The 18,110-nt window shown below is 41.7% G+C and overlaps 1 protein-coding gene across 8 annotated transcripts in view; it reads right to left on the bottom strand.

The window, feature by feature from the left end:
* The window catches only part of PTPN3 (protein tyrosine phosphatase non-receptor type 3), a 278,122-nt gene that overhangs the window by 60,066 nt on the left and 199,946 nt on the right, over nt 1–18,110 (bottom strand). For all 8 annotated transcript variants that reach the window (XM_073332642.2, XM_073332646.2, XM_073332643.2 and 5 more), the window contains 4 exons: nt 14,164–14,187; nt 11,520–11,718; nt 9,282–9,359; nt 8,224–8,280 (listed from right to left, as the gene is read on the bottom strand). In XM_073332642.2, the coding sequence (XP_073188743.1) occupies nt 8,224–8,280; nt 9,282–9,359; nt 11,520–11,718; nt 14,164–14,187 (358 nt within the window). The remainder of the gene's footprint in view (nt 1–8,223; nt 8,281–9,281; nt 9,360–11,519; nt 11,719–14,163; nt 14,188–18,110) is intronic.

Genomic DNA, 18,110 nt, shown 5'->3' with positions numbered 1-18,110 from the left:
TGCAGAGCTTCGCTAATCAATGTCTGTTCACCCAATGTTGTTTGTGCTGTCAAAAAACAGGACTGGGAACAAGTCGTCCGGATTAGCACTTTCCTCCCTGCCTTGGTTTACATGTTTCAGGCTGAATGGGGAACAGCTGACAGACTGAGGAAGAGAAATGGGCTAATGGCATATCGCATTTGCAGGCAGAAATAATAGATGATGAAAAGAAACGGTGAGACTGGCAAAACCAAGAGGGAGAGAAAGACAAAAAGGGGAAATCTGCAGGAAGAAAAGGGTGATCTGGGTAGGTGGGGAGAGAAACAAGAGAACAACCAGCGGACCAAATTTGGTGATGCATCATGGTCACGTACCACCTGAGGCATGTTGCACATATGTTAAGAAGACTGAAACTAAGAAGTGGGAGTGTGAAAGACACAATCAGATAAGGGGGAAAGAAAATAGTGAAATGGAAGACAGAACATAAGCAAAATGGAAAAGCTGCAGTTCCAGCATGGAAAAAGGGAAGAGGCAGTGTGCTGAGGTGTGTGGGTGTTTTAAGAAAGACCAAAAAAAGAGGGAAAGAAAGAAGGGAAAATAGTTGTAATGGAGAGAACTGAAAATGATGAACAAAGAAGGGAAAAAATGCAAAAAGGCAAAGAAAAAATCTTAAAGGACAGCCACAACAGGATCGGGGTTTCTGACCCTTGGGGCACCAGGGCTCTGGCCTTCTGTCCCATGGGAGCACCGGGACTAAGGGCTTTAGACCTGGGGGGAGAGCTGGGGCTTGGGGATTCAGCTCCGTGGCTCCATTCCTGGCTTCAGCCCGGGGGGGGGGGGGCGGGAAACGGGACGCTGGGGCTCCCCACTGCTCTGCTCTCAGCTTCAGTTAGGGCTTGGGGCATCAGCTACGGGGAGGAGTGCTGGGACTGAAACTGGTGCTCTCCTCGTAGTGAAAGCTCTGAGTCCAGTGCCCCAGAGGGGCTGAAGCCGGGACCGGAGCCATGGGGCTAAAGCTCCAAGCCCCAGTGCTCTCCCCAGTCTAAAGCCCTGAGTCCCGAGCTCCCCACCTGCACCTGGAGGCCTGACCCTCAATCCTTGCGACTATAGCCCCAACCCCTTGTGGCTGAAGCCCTGAGACTTTATGCCCCCTGCGGGGCTTAAGACCCAAGCTCCTGGGCCCCAGGGCTCCAAAGGGTCAGAAGCCCTGAACTCCCCCCCAAACATGCAGCTGCAAGCCCAATCTCACCGTGGTGGAAGCCTTGAGCCCCAGGGCTAAAGCCCCAAGGCAGTACAGTATTTGCTTTTTTTTTGGTCTGCACTGCTGCTTGATTGATGATGTCTGGTTCCACAGGGTGTCTGGTTGACCAGTAAGTCCGTAACTCTGGTGTTAGTATCTTTGAGATTCAATTCTACAGCAAGGCTACATCTTCACTAGAAACTGTGCAGTGGCACGTCTGCCGTGCTGTAGCTGCGCTACTGTAGTGCTTCAGTGTAGATACGCTCTACAACGATTCGAGGGGTTCTCCCATCACTGAAGTTAATCCACATCCCTGAGAAGTGGTAGCCATGTAGACAGAAGAATTCTTCCATCAACCTAGCACGGTCTACCCTGGAGGTTAGGTTGGCTTAATGATGTTGCTCAGGGGGTTAGATTTTTCCACACCCCTGAGTGATGTAGCTGGGTTGACCTAACTTTTTAGTGTAGGCCCAGATTTAATCAAGTGAGTCAAAGAAGAAAGCAGAGAGTGGATTGTGAGGCATAAACATTTTACAGTGATTAACAGTTTGCCTGGAAGTTGACATTCTTCTCTGCCAGTAACCAAGAATGCTTGCTGTTAGTCAGCCACTTACCAAGGAATCCACAATGCAGACAGAGAAAAAGGGATTGAGGAGAGGAATCAATCCTTTCAATGCAGGTACAATATAATTTTTTTTTCAGAGATCAAACTTTTCAAGACAATGGTGCTAATGGCTTTTCATCCAGTTTAAGAATGCCAAAGTTTGATATAATATGAAGTACTTCTTTCTTGGTTCTAAAAATTCCCCATATTGTTTTCAATCTGAGGTTGAATCAATTATAATTGTAATGGCTTCCTCATTATCCTCTTAGGACATTAAACTATTGACTTTTTAACATGAAGTACTTTTAAATGTCATCTACATTTAACTATAGTTCCATTTCTTCATTCTTGCATTGTCTTCCACCCAAAGTAGCTAGATGGATCTCCCTTCACTACAGCCACAAAAGTTAATTTACCCACAATAGAACTCTAGAATAGAATACTCTATAAACACAATAGAATACTCCCAGATGAGTATTGTTCCTTAACTAGAGGTAGATTGCTTTAAATTGTATTTTCAATTACTTTCGGATTTAGAAGGGAAAACACCTGATTTATTCGGTTGCATACGTTTGTTCAAATAATTCCAGAACTCTTTTGGGAAGAGAAAAAAAGTGACCTTCACAATCTGGAAAGATAATGTGGGAATATACCATGTAGTTCCCTGGATGGGAAATGTCCCAATAATGAGTCATTCCAGAGCAAATTAATGAAGTAGCAAAAAGGATGAAAAGATTATAACATTAAGAATTTCTAGTTTTGTAGTCAGAATAGCCTTCAAATGCTCTGCACACCACATTAAAAGTGAACATTTGCCTGTCAGCTACATCATCTTATTAAGCAATCAGGAACTGATACACTTTACTTTTTCGCAAAAAGAAAAGGAGGACTTGTGGCACCTTAGAGACTAACCAATTTATTAGAGCATAAGCTTTCGTGAGCTACAGCTCACTTCTTCAGATGCATATCGTGGAAACTGCAGCAGGCTTTATATATACACAGAGAATATGAAACAATACCTATTCCCACCCCACTGTCCTGCTGGTAATAGCTTATCTAAAGTGATTTCCAGCACAAATCCAGGTTTTCTCACCCTCCACCCCCCCACACAAATTCACTCTCCTGCTGGTGATAGCCCATCCAAAGTGATAACTCTTTACACAATGTGCATGACAATTAAGCTGGGCTATTTCCTGCATAAATCCAGGTTCTCACATCCCCCCCACCCCCATACACACACAAACTCACTCTCCTGCTGGTAATAGCTCATCCAAACTGACCACTCTTCAAGTTAAAATCCAAGTTAAACCAGAACATCTGGGGGGGGGGGGGTAGGAAAAAACAAGAGGAAACAGGCTACCTTGCATAATGACTTAGCCACTCCAAGTCTCTATTTAAGCCTAAATTAATAGTATCCAATTTGCAAATGAATTCCAATTCAGCAGTTTCTCGCTGGAGTCTGGATTTGAAGTTTTTTTGTTTTAAGATAGCGACCTTCATGTCTGTGATCGCGTGACCAGAGAGATTGAAGTGTTCTCCGACTGGTTTATGAATGTTATAATTCTTGACATCTGATTTGTGTCCATTTATTCTTTTACGTAGAGACTGTCCAGTTTGACCAATGTACATGGCAGAGGGGCATTGCTGGCACATGATGGCATATATCACATTGGTGGATGTGCAGGTGAACGAGCCTCTGATAGTGTGGCTGATGTTATTAGGCCCTGTGATGGTGTCCCCTGAATAGATATGTGGGCACAGTTGGAAACGGGCTTTGTTGCAAGGATAAGTTCCTGGGTTAGTGGTTCTGTTGTGTGGTATGTGGTTGTTGGTGAGTATTTGCTTCAGGTTGTGGGGCTGTCTGTAGGCAAGGACTGGCCTGTCTCCCAAGATTTGTGAGAGTGTTGGGTCATCCTTTAGGATAGGTTGTAGATCCTTAATAATGCGTTGGAGGGGTTTTAGTTGGGGGCTGAAGGTGACGGCTAGTGGCGTTCTGTTATTTTCTTTGTTAGGCCTGTCCTGTAGTAGGTAACTTCTGGGAACTCTTCTGGCTCTATCAATCTGTTTCTTTACTTCTGCAGGTGGGTATTGTAGTTGTAAGAAAGCTTGACAGAGATCTTGTAGGTGTTTGTCTCTGTCTGAGGGGTTGGAGCAAATGCGGTTGTATCGCAGAGCTTGGCTGTAGACGATGGATCGTGTGGTGTGGTCAGGGTGAAAGCTGGAGGAATGCAGGTAGGAATAGCGGTCAGTAGGTTTCCGGTATAGGGTGGTGTTTATGTGACCATTGTTTATTAGCACTGTAGTGTCCAGGAAGTGGATCTCTTGTGTGGACTGGACCAGGCTGAGGTTGGTGGTGGGATGGAAATTGTTGAAATCATGGTGGAATTCCTCAAGGGCTTCTTTTCCATGGGTCCAGATGATGAAGATGTCATCAATATAGCGCAAGTAGAGTAGGGGCTTTAGGGGACGAGAGCTGAGGAAGCGTTGTTCTAAATCAGCCATAAAAATGTTGGCATACTGTGGGGCCATGCAGGTACCCATAGCAGTGCCGCTGATCTGAAGGTATACATTGTCCCCAAATGTGAAATAGTTATGGGTAAGGACAAAGTCACAAAGTTCAGCCACCAGGTTAGCCGTGACATTATCGGGGATAGTGTTCTTGACGGCTTGTAGTCCATCTTTGTGTGGAATGTTGGTGTAGAGGGCTTCTACATCCATAGTGGCCAGGATGGTGTTATCAGGAAGATCACCGATGGATTGTAGTTTCCTCAGGAAGTCAGTGGTGTCTCGAAGGTAGCTGGGAGTGCTGGTAGCGTAGGGCCTGAGGAGGGAGTCTACATAGCCAGACAATCCTGCTGTCAGGGTGCCAATGCCTGAGATGATGGGGCGCCCAGGATTTCCAGGTTTATGGATCTTGGGTAGTAGATAGAATATCCCAGGTCGGGGTTCCAGGGGTGTGTCTGTGCGGATTTGATCTTGTGCTTTTTCAGGAAGTTTCTTGAGCAAATGCTGTAGTTGCTTTTGGTAACTCTCAGTGGGATCAGAGGGTAATGGCTTGTAGAAACTCGTGTTGGAGAGCTGCCGAGCAGCCTCTTGTTCATATTCCGACCTATTCATGATGACAACAGCACCTCCTTTGTCAGCCTTTTTGATTATGATGTCAGAGTTGTTTCTGAGGCTGTGGATGGCATTGCGTTCCGCATGGCTGAGGTTATGGGGCAAGTGATGCTGCTTTTCCACAATTTCAGCCCGTGCACGTCGGCGGAAGCACTCTATGTAGAAGTCCAGTCTGCTGTTTCGACCTTCAGGAGGAGTCCACCTAGAATCCCTCTTTCTGTAGTGTTGGTTGGGAGACCTCTGTGGATTAGTATGCTGTTCAGAGGTATTTTGGAAATATTCCTTGAGTCGGAGACGTCGAAAATAGGATTCTAGGTCACCACAGAACTGTATCATGTTCGTGGGGGTGGAGGGGCAGAAGGAGAGGCCCCGAGATAGAACAGCTCCTTCTGCTGGGCTGAGAGTATAGTTGGATAGGTTAACAATATTGCTAGGTGGGTTGAGGGAACCATTGCTGTGGCCCCTTGTAGCATGTAGTAGTTTAGAAAGTTTAGTGTCCTTTTTCTTTTGTAGAGAAGCAAAGTGTGCGTTGTAAATGGCTTGTCTAGTTTTAGTAAAATCCAGCCACGAGGAAGTGTGTGTGGAAGGTTGGTTTTTTAAGAGAGTATCCATTTTTGAGAGCTCATTCTTAATCTTTCCCTGTTTGCTGTAGAGGATGTTGATCAGGTGATTCCGCAGTTTCTTTGAGAGCGTGTGGCATAAGCTGTCAGCATAGTCTGTGTGGTATGTAGATTGTAATGGATTTTTTACCTTCAGTCCTTTTTTTACCTCAGTCCCCTCAGACAGAGACAAACACCTACAAGATCTCTGTCAAGCTTTCTTACAACTACAATACCCACCTGCAGAAGTAAAGAAACAGATTGATAGAGCCAGAAGAGTTCCCAGAAGTTACCTACTACAGGACAGGCCTAACAAAGAAAATAACAGAACGCCACTAGCCGTCACCTTCAGCCCCCAACTAAAACCCCTCCAACGCATTATTAAGGATCTACAACCTATCCTAAAGGATGACCCAACACTCTCACAAATCTTGGGAGACAGGCCAGTCCTTGCCTACAGACAGCCCCACAACCTGAAGCAAATACTCACCAACAACCACATACCACACAACAGAACCACTAACCCAGGAACTTATCCTTGCAACAAAGCCCGTTTCCAACTGTGCCCACATATCTATTCAGGGGACACCATCACAGGGCCTAATAACATCAGCCACACTATCAGAGGCTCGTTCACCTGCACATCCACCAATGTGATATATGCCATCATGTGCCAGCAATGCCCCTCTGCCATGTACATTGGTCAAACTGGACAGTCTCTACGTAAAAGAATAAATGGACACAAATCAGATGTCAAGAATTATAACATTCATAAACCAGTCGGAGAACACTTCAATCTCTCTGGTCACGCGATCACAGACATGAAGGTCGCTATCTTAAAACAAAAAAACTTCAAATCCAGACTCCAGCGAGAAACTGCTGAATTGGAATTCATTTGCAAATTGGATACTATTAATTTAGGCTTAAATAGAGACTTGGAGTGGCTAAGTCATTATGCAAGGTAGCCTGTTTCCTCTTGTTTTTTCCTACCCCCCCCCCCCAGATGTTCTGGTTTAACTTGGATTTTAACTTGAAGAGTGGTCAGTTTGGATGAGCTATTACCAGCAGGAGAGTGAGTTTGTGTGTGTATGGGGGTGGGGGGGATGTGAGAACCTGGATTTATGCAGGAAATAGCCCAGCTTAATTGTCATGCACATTGTGTAAAGAGTTATCACTTTGGATGGGCTATCACCAGCAGGAGAGTGAATTTGTGTGGGGGGGTGGAGGGTGAGAAAACCTGGATTTGTGCTGGAAATCACTTTAGATAAGCTATTACCAGCAGGACAGTGGGGTGGGAATAGGTATTGTTTCATATTCTCTGTGTATATATAAAGCCTGCTGCAGTTTCCACGATATGCATCTGAAGAAGTGAGCTGTAGCTCACGAAAGCTTATGCTCTAATAAATTGGTTAGTCTCTAAGGTGCCACAAGTCCTCCTTTTCTTTTTGCGAATACAGACTAACACGGCTGTTACTCTGAAACTTTACTTTTTGTGGAAAATGGTAAGATCAACATTAATCTTGAAGTACAGTAGAACCTCAGAGTTACAAACACCAGAGTTATGACCTGACCGGTCAACCACACCCCTCATTTGGAACTGGAAGTATGCAATCAAGCGGCAGCAGAGACCAAAAAAAAAAAAAAAAAGGCCAATACAGTACAGTAGTGTGTTAAATGTAAATAACTAAATAAATAAAGGTAAAGTTTAAAAAAGATTTGATAAGGTAAGGAAACTGTTCTAGTGCTTTTTTCATTTAAATTAAGATGATTAAAAGCAGGTTTTTTTCTTCTGCATAGTAAAGTTTCAAAGCTGTATTAAGTCAAAAGTTGTAAACTTTTGAAAGAACCACCATAATGTTTTGTTCAGAGTAATGAATATTTCAGAGTTATGAACAACCTACATTCCCAAGGTGTTCATAACTCTGAGGTTCTATTGTACTTTCAGAAAATGTAACTTGTTGCCTTTAGTTGCCATGTAAAGTTACCTCTTTCCCATAAAACAAATCTAATGGATTGGATAAAAGGTTCCCAAACGTTGCTGCCCCTTGTTCACTTGCTTGGTGGTCTGCCAGGAGAGCACTAACTGGTCATGTGGGGCTGGCTCCTCTGTTTTCAGTTCATACATTTCTTTGAGACAACTACAAATTCATTAATTTGCGTAATTCTATTTGTTCAAGAAAGCTGAAAAAAAGCAAGCTGTAGCTGCCACACGGATGTTACATGATGACAAAGATAGGTAATGTGGGCCACACATTCATGATTGGGGCAGGATGTGGGACACAAGTCAATTTCTCTATTGTGATGTTGTCTGTGCTACAAAAAAGTTAGAGAATTCTTGTATTATACTGTGGTCTAATTACGATGAAACCTTTCTTTTTGAAACATCTGCAGTATGCAGACTGCAGCAGAAACCACACAGAATTCATATCAAATTATAATTGGTCTTATCTCAATTGTTATAGAAGTTTGGAAAATATACTTTGAAGTATGTGCCCAAAATAAAAACTTAAAATAAAATGACATTTGTCCTCCCAAATTTGATTTAGATGATGTATCTACTGTACGAGTCATAAAAAAGACATTTCAGCTATGTGTTACAATATACTTCATGTGTACAGACACTGGAAAAAAATTAGCTTTGCTACAAAGCCATACACTGAAAAACTACATGAGGATTTACTTACAGATGATCCTGGAGTTATTCTTGACACCACCAGAGGCATTTTTTGATCAACACCACCCTAAAAGATGTTAAGTAAACAGTGACTATAAAGATACCATTAGGATGTACGCAGTATACAACAAATAGTCTATTTTTTGTTCCTATGTGAATATAAAATTTATGCTTTGTACTTCACTGTCATGGGCTTGACCTCGCAAGGTGCTCAGTACTCATGCTTAAGTGCTGTGCTGAACTGGGACCAGAGAACTCAGCATCTTGCAGGATCAAACTATGAATCTCCAAGTGTTGTTGGTTTTTTATCCCTTTTTTATTTTATATGACACCGAAGTCTTATGGACATAAAATACATCTTCCCCAGGACTCGTGAGTGAAACAGGTGACCTAACAATGCCCACAAATAAGTGACAGGGATCAGATGCTAGAACTGGAGCCTGGTTCTCATTTTCACTATAGCCACTTTATATATATATTTATATATTCAGGCAGTGTAACAGGGCCTTAAAAAGGACATTAATCAGAAATTACGGAAGCTGCCGCTGCACCTCCTCCTCCAATTCCTTCATTTACTAGTTGTCACCTTTGCAATAACTGGTTCACCACTGGGTGCACACACACCATTAACATGTTCTGTTGATTGTAAAACATGAAGGGCCTAGTTCTCCAAAAATGAGCGCCTGAAGTTAGGCTCCATAGTCCACTGGTAGGCACCTGAATAAATGATCTGCTTTTCAGATGTGTTGGACATACAGCAACTTCTACTAAAGACAACAGAAGCAGTTGGATACTTACTTTAGCCAATTAGGCCATTATTTGGGTGCCTATATAAGCAATTTAGGAACTTAATCTTAAACACCTATTTCTGAAAAATCTTGGCTAGAGTTTTTAACTCTTCAAAAAAAAATCCTTGTGGGACAGCAAAGGCTCATCATATCCCTTAATCTCTTACCTCTGATGTAAACATGGATATAAAAAATGGAAAACAATATTGATTTGTTCAGTTAAGACACTAGTTACTTAACTATATTGCATGTTCATGAGATTTTAAGGCTCCCTTTTTACCTTCAGATTAAATCCAAATTTCCCATCTTCATCTGGAGTGATTCGCACCAAAAGCAAATCTCCATCAATTACTTCATTCTGCAACACATTGAAAAAAAAATCTTCTAATATTTTCTATTTCTTTACACAAAATAATGGCAAAAAGAACACAATATTTCCTATTAATTCATATTAGAAAAAGTAAACATGGTAAAAATGATGAGGAGCTAGGATTGTACAGTACACAAAAACTGTTTGTATTTTGCTGTTTATTATACTGGAAGTGGCAGAGACTACCACAATTAATGATGCACAATGGTTTTGATCACAAGCCTGTTGCCCACAATTTTTAGAAATGATCACCTCCTCAATGCCTGATCCCTTGCCAAAGAGGACTTTTTGTTAAGTTTCAGACAAAAGTAGGCTAGACATTATTGATTTCAAGAACTATAAAAAATAAATGTTTCCATAAAGAAGTATATTTGGAATCTTTTTGAAGAGTTCCACAAGCCAGAGTGTCTGAAGTTTGAGGTGTAAAAATTGGCATTGACATAATCTTAATTGAGGGGTAGTTTACTTTATGGATTCACAGCAGAATTAACTGCGATTAGACTGAGTTACTGGCGTTGGAAAATTGCATGCTGAGCATACTTAGATTTTTCGAAACTATAATCTAAAGTGCAAAACTTAGAAAGTAATGGCTGCACATAGAGCAGGTTGAAAAATCTTACTGAACAATTTTCCATAAGAAAATTAAGTGTCATTGAAATGTTTTGCTAAAAGCAAAACTTTTTGCAGAGACATGCTGATGACAAACTTTTTGATGGGAAAAATCTAAATGATTAATTTCAACTTTCTTGTCTCATTTAATTTGTGTTTGACTTTCATATTATATTATATATTATGTGTTATAATACAATGTTTTAACATCATCAAAATGAAACATTTTTATGTATCTGAATTTCACAAGAAATTACATCTTTTTGTTTCAATTCAAAATGTCGATATTACCAGCAGGACTGAGTCCATTTTTTGACCAGCTCTACACGCACACATCAATCCAACTGATTCAGCTACGGATTTAAACCCTTAAGGACAGCAAGGACCGGGTGCTAGTTTTAGAAACTGTTAAAATATATTAAGTGAACTGCCAATATCCTCACAGCAAAAAGCACAGGCCATGCAAATTTGTCTAACTTGCATAAATTTCAGTATATTTACATAAAACTGTTTAGAACTAGGGAAAGGCAAAAAAAAAAAAAGGGGAGAGGGGAGAGAAGAGGGAATAGGAAATCCCAGCATTTGATTGTTTTCCTCTTCCGCGCTTGCCCACATCAACATTTCAGTCCTTCACCCCAAGGAATGTCATTTTATCCACCATCCACATTTCATTGTTATTATCCCCCTCTCTGTCCTGAAGCATTTGAATTTAATCTTCCCCCAATAGCATTTCACACTCCCCATCAAGAGGCTCAATTTTAGCTATTCCACCCTCCACCCTTGCATTCCCTGCCACACCCTAGGCATTTTTACTCTGCCATACACCTCTCCCCTACCCCACTTCCCACACGTGGTTTAGTTCGGCAGTATGGAGGGGGAGAAGGGTGAGGGAAGCAGTCAAGGAAACAGGAGGGGAGTAGAAGGTTGTTAGACCCCTGGAAGACTTGTGAGGCTGGGGAGGGGAAGCAATAAGGGGGCTTCAGGGCTAGGTATGGTGCTTGGGAATAGTCAGCATAGCACTGGAGTTGGTACTAGTGAGGGAGATGGGGGGCCCTGGGCAGCAGCTCTCTCTGGAGGGGATGGGGAAAAGGGGTTAGAGAGATTGAGGGGCAAGGGGAGCCAGAGAGTGGTGGGCAGCTGTTGCCTGCTGTATATGCTGAGGGGCACTGCTGTCTACCGGCATGTATAACAGCTCTGACTGACTTTTCTTCCTCCAGAGACGGGGAACTAGGGTGAAGGGCAAACAACTATATGGGGCTTTCCCCTTAAATTAGGGGTTTTTTTTCTGCAGATGGGGCTGAAAATTTGGAGCCTATGGAAAAGCCACAGAGCTGGCAGACTTGCCTGCCACATTGCATAGTGTTTTCCTCTTTGGTAAATGTAAATCTTAATAGACCAGACTTACTCTTATTAGTGCATGCCATTAAACATGTAAATTGTGCAACAGTCAAGTTAACACTGCTGGAATAACCCTATGAATGCTTTATCTCACTGACTGGATGCACATTTATACTAGGCATTCTCCGTTAAACAACTTACCTTCTCACAGTAGTACTGACTGGAATCTTCTGTTAAGCTCCCTTTGGTGACATTGTCATATGTTTCTAAAAACTGTTTGTCCACCCCATCCAATGGATAAGAGCCTGAAAAGTTACCAACTCCATTGGGAGACTGGGACAAGGCAACAGGTGAGGTATGAGTCAGACAGTTCTGTGTTGGACTATTTTCCAATACATTCCTTCATTAAAAGAAAAAGAAGGTACATTAAAAAGGTACTGATATTCATGGGTCTAAACTCAACATACAGTAGTAATTACAAACATGTAATGTCAACTTCTTATAGCAGAGCGCCAGTTAAAGTTGAGCGTCACTTTCTATTTAACAGCAGACTATTCTAAATGCTCTAAAATCCATTACTTGGATTATCTTCAAATTTACCATGCCTCATGGGGGTGGGGAATAAGGTGATTTGGTCAAAATTTGGGGTCATTTGAACAAGGCATTCATGAGATATGCGCTACCCCTCAAAAAAACCCAACATCTGTTGATAAAATCATCTGGTTTTTTAAAACTTTTTTGCGTACATCTGGGGCTCAAACTATGCCTCTAATCCTCTTGAAACTGATCTCAGCCACTTGGCATTTATCCAGCTGTTGGGGAAGCAATATTGAAAATACTGAAAAAGTTATTAAGGGTAAAGTTTATAGAAGTTTCATCTCTGCCTCCCCAAGCCTTCTCATATCTATAGCTCCTTTTTCTGTTTCCCCTTTAAAACTGAGGAAGGGTGGGGAGCTGGGTATGAGCATGTTCAGTAAAATGGCACAGTACACAGCGCTGAGATAGTAGGGGGACATTGAGCACAGAACACCTCACTGATATTAATGAACCACTTCACACCTCTCTGAGCTTCCTATGCTACAGATGGATGTGTAGAGCTCCTTCCCCATACACTAGGCCCAGGTCTGGGGTAGTGGACTTGGCAAGGATGAGGGAGGAACAGTGCTCAGAGTAGTGGGGGTTTGCGGGGGTGGGAAGTGAGAGCAGTGGGCATGAGGAGGTGACCATTGGAGGTCATGGAGCAGTGTCGGACCAGTGGTGGGGAATTCTGAGCAGTGGGGAAGAATTTAGGAGCAATTAAAGGGTTGTTGGAGCAGTGCAGGAAAGAGTGGGATGCAAAGGAAAGCTGTGCAGTAGGAAACGTTGGGGGCTTTGAATTCTGTCCCCCAAAACCCTCTCTCTTCAAAAAACGTTCCCCACTGACTCCAGGCTAGTCCTTGCATAGTTCCTGCCTTCTCTCTCCAGCTCCATAGCCTGTGGGTCCCATTCCAATGCCCACCCTTCCCTGTGGAGGAGAATCAGGCTGTGATACAGGCAGAGAGAAAGAAGTCACAAAGATGATGCAGAGGCAGTGAAGTGACTAACATCTAGCCAGTGCATCCTGTGGCCAAGGCAATCATTAACAAGGAGCCAGAGGAAGTAAAAAAAGAGCTGGGCTGTGGAACATGGGGATACTGAGAAACTATTCTTAAAAATGACAAGGAAATGAACTTCACCAAAACCTCGTTAATGCAGTTATGGTTGCCCAGCAGTGCCTTCTGCCATGCCAGAATATTGAATTCAGCTATACCCAAACTTCTGAAAACCAGGACAAGAAGAGCTAGAGCAACAAAAACAACCCTCTGAAAACCAAGACATAGAAAATTAAGTTAAAGTACACATCATCCCTACAATGCTATTTTAACTCTGTTTCCTGGAGCTGGAAAGAGCCATTGGAAATGGTTCGGGATGAGGTAGGGTGCAATAATAAGTAGGAAGTTCTAAGAGAATGTGCCATTATTTGTAGTGGTGTGCAAAAATTTGAGTTCCAGCATTTATCTGCATGCACTCCAACTACCTCACTTCTTGTATTGAACAGCGGAGGATTAGTTGGAGCAGATTGGCAGAAGTTTTACACTAATACAAGAAGGAGTACATGTTTACTTTGAAGGATTAGGTATTCTTCATTTCAGCACTGTGTTCTGGAAGTTGTAGCAGCAGAGATGCACAGGGGGATCTTCTTGTCAGCAGTCTAATGACATACAAAACAGTAGTCTCTCGGGCTTAGTGGGGTAAGATTTTGGTTTCTCTAGTAATTATTGTTATGAATATTGTATACCTCAAGATATTTATGATTCAAATATAAATCAGTATTATAAAGATACCAAAGTTAGATGTGTAAGTGGATCACACTAACATAATCTTTGAGGAATATAGCAAATGTTCACATTTCTCTTGTAACATCAGATTACAGTCCATAATGATTCCCCAGTGCAGGAAAAGTTAACAGCACTAGGGATGGATGTGACTTCCAAACTGCTTAATTTAATGTTTTTGGTACTATATAAAGAATTACCAGATAAATCACCAACAGATTTTAGCATAATTAAACTTTTACTATATATTCTACGGAGCAATTTAAAGAAGTGACACTGCAAATTACGATGTTTGGATGCTTACTGGCATGTTAGAATTCAACATGTTTCTAAAGCTTAGTTTTGAGATTTTTTTTAAAGATTTTTTTAAGACATTTTCTAACTATTTAAATAGAAAGGCTTCAAAGATTTCATTCATTCATAATTTTACTTCATATCTGAAATCCCCATTTTCAACAGTAGAATGTCTGTATGCTTATAAGAAAACTCACTTTGGTGATTCTTGTTCAGATGACCTGTAAAAACAATAAGCGAACATAGGATAAATATCTTCAGGAGAATTGGAACAAAGTATACCACAATTCTAATCTAAAAAAACAATTTCAAGACCTGAGGGCTGTATTCATAGCAATTTAAGGACTTAATTCTATACAGGAAGTAGAACCTGAACCCGGGAAAATAATTAAAGATTTTGTGGATCACTGAAGAAATATTAAACTAACCCCAGCATTTCATTTCTACCACAAAGCCAGCTAACAAAAAAGTTTATCTGCAATCATAAATTATACTAGTGCACAGCAGTGTCAGGATTCAGATTGTTTAATAAAATACTCCTTATCACTCAAGATGGAGCTCTTTGTCATGGCCCACAAAGACTACAGAAGGCACTGCTGATGCTCTGCAAAAACCACATGCTGAAGACACAAATGAAAGTGGCACAGCCCTTGCAGTTAGCAGAGTTGCAGTATACTTGTCCCCAAAATGCAGGGCAGAATGGCTGCTTATACAGAAAGCCTGCAGACAAAAGCATAACTGCATGCACATGTGTACGATACAGTACAGGAAGCAAAGGCAAGTTAATTGATGTTCATTACAGAGCAGCTTGACTAGGAAGAGCAGGGATTTTTCCAAATGTGATCCACATCTCAATAGAGATATTGACTTGTGGACAGCACCTCGCACATTCATGATTGCATAAATCACTCCGCTCCTCTCTGCAATCATAAAATCCCTGTGTCAACTACAGCAATTGCTTAAATGGAAAAGACTAGGAGAGTATTTAATATATGTTTAGCTTTTCTCAATATGATGGAGAAACTGAAAGCAAGAAGAAGAGCCAGCACCGTGTCACCAATCAGCACTCTGTGGACCATCAACTGCTCCACAGATCACTGGTGGTCCCTGGGAACCAACAGGGTTGTATAGAGCAAGACCAACAGCTCCATCCAACTATAAAGAGGCATCGACCTTGATGGTTCTGGTTCCCAACCCCAACACAGCAGCTTGGAAGAGGATTTGGAATACAGATCTAGAAGAAACACCCTAGAAGGAACTGCCTACTTCGGAAAGTCAGAAAAAAGTTTTCTTACTGAAAGTTTTCCACCACATTTTGTTCTATCAAGGTGGTTTTTACTTAAGAGGGCCAGATCATTAAATCTAGGTCCAGAGATGAAAAAATTGGTGGCTTTGTCATTTTCTGCAAGAGGAGATGTGCTTTGTGATTTTGCTGCCATGGAATTTGCTGATAAATTGTGCTCCAAAATATAAGCCTTCTTTTAAAATATTTTAACAAATATTTACATTTCTAATTCTTCTGTAACATGAACCAAGCATACAAACAAATTGGACAGAGATGACTGCAGACAGCCTGAAACATTTCCGGAAGTGTAAATTGTTCCCTTTATCTCAATGATGTGTTAACCTGAAACCTAATAAAGACAATTTAAAATGCCAACAGTGTTAAATATTTCACTTTTGATCACTGAAACGTACAACTAATGTCCTTATCCCATGGTCCTATCCATCTGCTGTCCCAAACTTTCTCAGCTGACAAAACCTCTAGCTTCCCTCCGGAAGACCTTTACAAGACAGTTCTGCATTCTGAATAAAAAAGTTTGGCAGAAGATGAATTTGTTTTAAAATAGCAAATTAAACAAGAGGAATACTGTATCCAGTGTATAATTCATTTTTAGATTTAATTCAGTAAGACCTATTTTTAATATATCTTCTGCCTGTGTAACTTACATGCTTTATACTGCAGCATTTGAACTTGTTTGATTCAACAAAGGAGAGAAACAGTTTGGAGGGTGGGAAGGACATGGAGGGCAACTTAGTCAGGGCACAGAGCATTCAGAACTTGGGTGTGGCAGTTACTAGACATGCTCAGTAGCTGTTTCTGAATCTGTACAGGAACTTTTCATTGTGGTCAATCCGCCTGGCGGGTCACCCTCCAAAAGCTGAGCCTATCAGAGCATCAGGTGGCTGAGGGGAAAGGGCAGGTTATGAATATATGAGTTAAAAAGGGAGCCCCGTGGACTCAGCAGCTGATCATTGTAAGACCACGAGATGTGCTGTGAGGGCTGCATCCCAGTCATGTAGAACTTTGGATGCAGAGCAATGCTATTCCAGCTTTACTTACTAGAGAAGCCCTCCATTGGGATGTTTTGTCCACTGTGGTCTGTGTCATAGACCCAGAGGGAGAGCTGGGGTGAGCATTTGTTGCCCTAGAGGCTACAGAGCCAGCAGAACTTACATTTAGCTATCAGCTAACTGCTCTAAACTGCAATTCTGCCTCAGTTAAAGAGAGAGAATGGAGCAGAGCTTAGTGTGGTGCGGGTTTTTAAATTCTTGCCTGACTTAGCTGCGCTTATGGGGAGAAGATGGTGCCCTATAGAATGAGAGCCTTACAGAGATCGAGGGAATGGATGATTTATATGCTGATCCCAATATCAGTACCATTTTGAATGCAAGCTGCAGATTTCTGTTTCCTCGGCAACTGAGGAGCAGTCAGCTGTTAACCCAAGGGCTGGAATAGGACTAGCTATGGAGATCCTCAGACTGTTTGCTGACAGGTTCTGAAGTGTTGAAAGACAGATGTTCCCACTCTTCTCAAGCTCTGGGGAGTCCAGGTGACACACAGAACATATTATGGCCACACTACAGAGACATCTCAGAGAAAATCAGAGGGGAATGTATTTGTGTGCGCGCGCACTGAAGTATAAGAGATATTATCTTGAATCTTTATATTTTAATGTATGTAACAGAAACAAAGTGGGGAACTCTGTAAAACAAACACCAATAGATTTACTAATAGCTTTTGTTTAAAGTTATTCATAGTTTTCCAAATACCATTTACCATATTTTATACTGTTTACTGTGTGCATTAAATGTTTTGGTAAGACAGTGTATGGTAGTCTCTCTCTGAAATGGACTGGTAACTATTAACACCTGTTATCAGGGTTTCACATACAACAGCTGTAGCATTACCAGACAGAACTCTAATCTGTGCTTCAGCAAAGAGTTAAACTGAGGTGCAGGAAGAAGGGGAGTTTAACAGAGTTACATTTACTATTGTTTTACCATCCCACTAGTGCTGCACCAGAATGCTACAGCATCTATTGGCCTTGCCACAGAATATGGTTAAGGGGTAATAGAAAACCAGCACGGAGGAACTAACTGCACACCACCACTGGTAGAAGCACTAGTGGACACCCCACCTCACCCCACCCCCAGGCCATATTCTAGGGATTGCAGTCTCATTGACAGGTTTCAGAGTAACAGACGTGTTAGTCTGTATTCGCAAAAAGAAAAGGAGTACTAGTGGCACCTTAGAGACTAACCAATTTATTTGAGCATAAGCTTTCGTGAGCTACAGCTCACTTCATCGGATGCATACTGTGGAAAATACAGAAGACGTTTGTTTTTATACACACAAATCATGAAAAAATGGGTGTTTAACACTACAAAAGGTTTTCTCTCCCCCCACACCCCACTCTCCTGCTGGTAATAGCTTATGTAAAGGAATCACTCTCCTTACAATGTGTATGATAATCAAGGTGGGCCATTTCCAGCACAAATCCAGGTTTTCTCATTGAATAGTGAATATCACGATGGGGAGGAGATATTCTATATGAGAGTAGTTCTCCACATTGTATTCCACAGACCACTTAGTCTACATTTCTTTTACAATGTCCTCTTTCAACTTCCTAGTCCATGGCCACTTGTTGCTTAGACATTTTATTCTACAAACCAGAAGAAAGGGATCTGCTGACTACACTTTGGGAGCCAATGTCCTAAATTATGACTTCCTGGGACAGGTCCTAGGGACCTCAAAGAGCATTGGTTTCAGGGAGCTGACACAGTGAACACATGGCTTTTCCAAGGATTATTTTTTGTCTGTCTGTTCAAGCAACTAAGTTAAACAGATTAAATATCATAT

Source organism: Lepidochelys kempii, chromosome 2 (assembly GCF_965140285.1).
Source record: "Lepidochelys kempii isolate rLepKem1 chromosome 2, rLepKem1.hap1, whole genome shotgun sequence".
In the NCBI taxonomy this organism is placed as follows: domain Eukaryota; kingdom Metazoa; phylum Chordata; order Testudines; family Cheloniidae; genus Lepidochelys; species Lepidochelys kempii.
Note: the sequence above shows the minus strand (reverse complement) of the source record. Positions and strands in the feature narration are given on the sequence as shown.